At 41.9% G+C, this 3495-nt stretch overlaps 1 protein-coding gene across 1 annotated transcript; it reads right to left on the bottom strand.

Moving 5' to 3' along the window:
* Positions 1 to 233: 233 nt before the first annotated feature.
* LOC134439052 (uncharacterized) lies at positions 234 to 3192 on the bottom strand. Its single transcript, XM_063188868.1, has 4 exons — positions 2221 to 3192; positions 1344 to 1499; positions 726 to 818; positions 234 to 598 (listed from the first exon to the last, which is right to left on the bottom strand). Exons 1-4 carry the CDS (start codon positions 3184 to 3186, stop codon positions 278 to 280), a joined length of 1536 nt encoding a protein of 511 aa, XP_063044938.1. The 5' UTR covers positions 3187 to 3192; the 3' UTR covers positions 234 to 277.
* Between the last annotated feature and the right edge of the window lie 303 nt (positions 3193 to 3495).

Below are 3495 nucleotides of genomic sequence, written 5' to 3'. Positions count from 1 at the left end.
TATTGTTCAAAATGTTGATTTTGAAACTGGGTGTACTCATTGTTGTGTACTTTACACGTACAACTTAACTTGAATGAAATATTTGCTCTCTTTTGGAACGAGTGTCATCTCTTAACATCATATTGGAAAAAAAAACAAAAAAACCAAACTCAAATTCCAACAAAAGCACTCCATGAAAGTGACCCCATGAGCTTGTACAATCTAGTGCTGCTGAGGTTGACTACCTCTTAAATAAAAGCCAGTGGCAACTACTAAGCACACACTAAGCACACATACACTACTGTGCAGTTTTGAGTTCACCACTGAGTTTGCGAATCTTGGAAGTCATCTTGTTGGAACCAAGCTCCATCAGGATCTTCTGAAGGGCCTCAAAGGTGAACCTGAAACCCTGTGGATATTCCATGTTAAGAGCATAGCAAAGTCCAAAGAGCATTATCACTCCTGCTGCAACAGAAGGCAACTCATTGAGGACTTCCACACCATCAATGATAATCCCGACGTCTTGGGGCTGTTGGAGAAGGCTTGAATTCTCTCTGAAGACGAAGACTGCCATGGTGGTCCTCTCCAGCTCCTGCACGGCTTGATCTTTCTGGGACACCTGAGGCAAAATGCAACTGAACAACTGCAGTCTGGCACACCTCATGAATAACTACATATAACAGCATAGGTGGTCTCCCACGATTAATGAAGTTGAATAATCGGTGACAGAATATATCTGGACATACCATGTATTCCTTTAATAGGTCCTCCACATGTTCTCCTAGGTAGATGATGAGAGCTTTGAGGATGCACTCCCTTCTGATATCGGCATCAGCACCCTTCAGGGACAATCAAAACTGTTACTATGCAATGTGTAGGCTAGTCTAGCAACACAATTCCCAGCTCTACCATAAACAGTGATTTTATAGTGTGCACCTGATCAATATTGAATCCATGGGAGAGATTCTACATATGCCAGAGGCCACTGGTAGTTCCTCTTTAAATATGAAGACAGACTGGATGGCTCCCGTTTGGGTTTCTATACCCTCAAAGTAACTTTGGTGCAAAACACTTATACATTAATTATTTTCCACAAATGCTACATGACAGTGACACCTTAAATTCTTAGTGACAGGTGCACAATTTTTTTTCTATGAGCTACATATTAATGGACTCATAGGTCCACATTCGTTTTATTTTTTTTAATGGTTTTGTGAATATGGTGCAAAAGAAGTTGGCACACAATCAACATCCCATGTATATCAATTGCACATCAGCAAACCAATACATGACAGTTGCACCTCCACTTCATGTAGAAGGACAAAGGCTGTCGTTAGTGGCTAATTATATACTGCATATCATACCTGATCAAGAAACTCCAAGATCGCGGCAGTTTTTGCTTTAGTGGTCCCTCCCTTCTTTCTGAAGATCTTCAGTAGCTGCGGGGAGTGCTTGTCCAGGTGAGCCATAAATCTGGTCAGGAGGGGAACTGCAGTAACCCGCTGAAACTCTGCATCAACCTGTACACAAGAAAACAGTACGCAATACACTTTTAAATTAAAGAATAATGTGAAATAATTACAAAAAAAACATCTATGGGCTGAAAGGACCACTTCAGTCATTTTACATTACCTAAGCATTTAGCAGATGCCTTTGTTCAAAGCGAGTTACAAGGAGCAATTTAAACAAGGTAAGGCACAGTGTACTGTTGCAACACTGATAGCATTGTCCTACACAGAGTAAAGAGGACGATGCATTACAAAGTAGCAGAAAGATAAAAAAAGACATCTAGGTGCAGTGTACAGTTGCAATACTGACAGCATTGTCCAACACAAGGTAACAACATTTTCAATATGCTGTTGTATTGCTCACGCAACCCTTGACTTGCCAGAACCCGGTGATGCTGCATTTTTCGGCTCAGCCCTTTCCGAGATCTGAGCTATTCTAATGGAGGTAGCTTTTGTTTACATTTTAAAACTTAAAAACATGGGTCAACTCCAAATATTTTACCCAAAAGCGGTTTGCTAGTTGTGTGCTGGTGTTGCATAACCTTTTGAATGTTTTTGGGAATAAATCAAGATTTTTTTTTAAAAGAAATGTGAACAAACAGCTGCCCCCATTACAATGACCAGGAGCTTGGAAAAGGCTTAAGAAAAACAATAATAAAAAAAAGTCCAGGGTAGTGTGAGCATTACAATGTTGAAATTGACTGACGTATACAAAAAGTTGTGAAAAGTGTACCTCTCCCATCTGAAATAAAGCTGGCCATCTTTCCATGAGGTTTTCGATGGTTGGCTTCTGATCCACAATCTTTTGCCTCCTGAACTGAAAAGTCCTGGCCATCTTCTCCCGTATGGTTCTCTCATTATTTCTTATCTTTATTTCTGTCAGAAGAGATGCTCTTTCTTGCTCGAGGTTTTCAGGACTGTCTCCGCTGGGTTGAGGATAGTAATTGGTCTCACCTCTTCTTGCCTTTTTGACATTCTTTGCTGGGAAGGGATCAGCATCTTCTCGTGACTTGGACTTCAGTGTGTTCACCATGAGCTCAGACGAAAGTCCATGTGACCTCAGCTGAGTGCGGTAGTTGTGCATCTTACTCTTGAGCTTCAGTTTCCATCCATAACTCTCATTGAAGGAGTCTGGTTGTCTCAGGCAGGGATGTCTCCTTGTCAGAGCCTCTGCAACTTCACTCAGGTCTGCATCAGTGGGGTACGCCTTGTAGGAAAAAATCTTCTCTGCCAATCTTTCCAGTATGTCAGACAGCATTTTTGATGAAGGAGTCAGTCTGGTTTGGTTCTGTGCATATTCTGAATTCCCTCTCTGAAGTTGACCTTCTGTTTCAAGGGAGAAGGGCGGGATAATGAACTCCTTCGGCCACGGCTCTTTTCTCAGTCCCTCACTGTCAGAGGAGCTGCGGCTGAGTATGACTGTGTCATCTGTATCAGTGTTTCGTGAGACCTGGCTTGTGTCTAAGTCACTCAAATCAGATGGGACACTTTCAATGAAACTCAGAACAATATCAGGAGCAGCTTGTATGATCTTGATTGTAGTGAGATCTTTGATCATTGAAGTTGAGCTCAAGTTAACAAATGTTCCACCAAAGTCATCATCCTTGTATTGCAGCCTGATGTCTCCACAAAGTTTGCATATGTTTTTGACCTGTTCAATGAGCTCCTCAACTGTGTCCGGCATCGTTGATAATTCCATCCTCTCTGCACTTTCGCCACCCAACAAGATGAGGAGTCGGATGGGAGTGGCCATACTGCTAAGTTGGCTCTCAAGATGTGTTGATGTAGATGCCCAGTGAAGTTCAGGAAGCTGGAATCAAATCCTGGATGGCAGAAGAACAAAAGGAGAGACAGAGAGAACATATTAATTCACATTCACAACCACCTTGTGTCAACATGCAGCTGAGATGACAGCTTAGAGTTGCAATAAGTAAGGTGCATCAGTGACCTTTTAAGTTAGTCTAATACAACATTGTGTCCATGCCCCTTTTATACCATCAGCGTCCCT

The sequence above is a fragment of the Engraulis encrasicolus genome, chromosome 22 (genome assembly GCF_034702125.1).
Source record: "Engraulis encrasicolus isolate BLACKSEA-1 chromosome 22, IST_EnEncr_1.0, whole genome shotgun sequence".
Classification (NCBI taxonomy): domain Eukaryota; kingdom Metazoa; phylum Chordata; class Actinopteri; order Clupeiformes; family Engraulidae; genus Engraulis; species Engraulis encrasicolus.
This window is presented reverse-complemented; position numbering and strand designations above follow the sequence as displayed.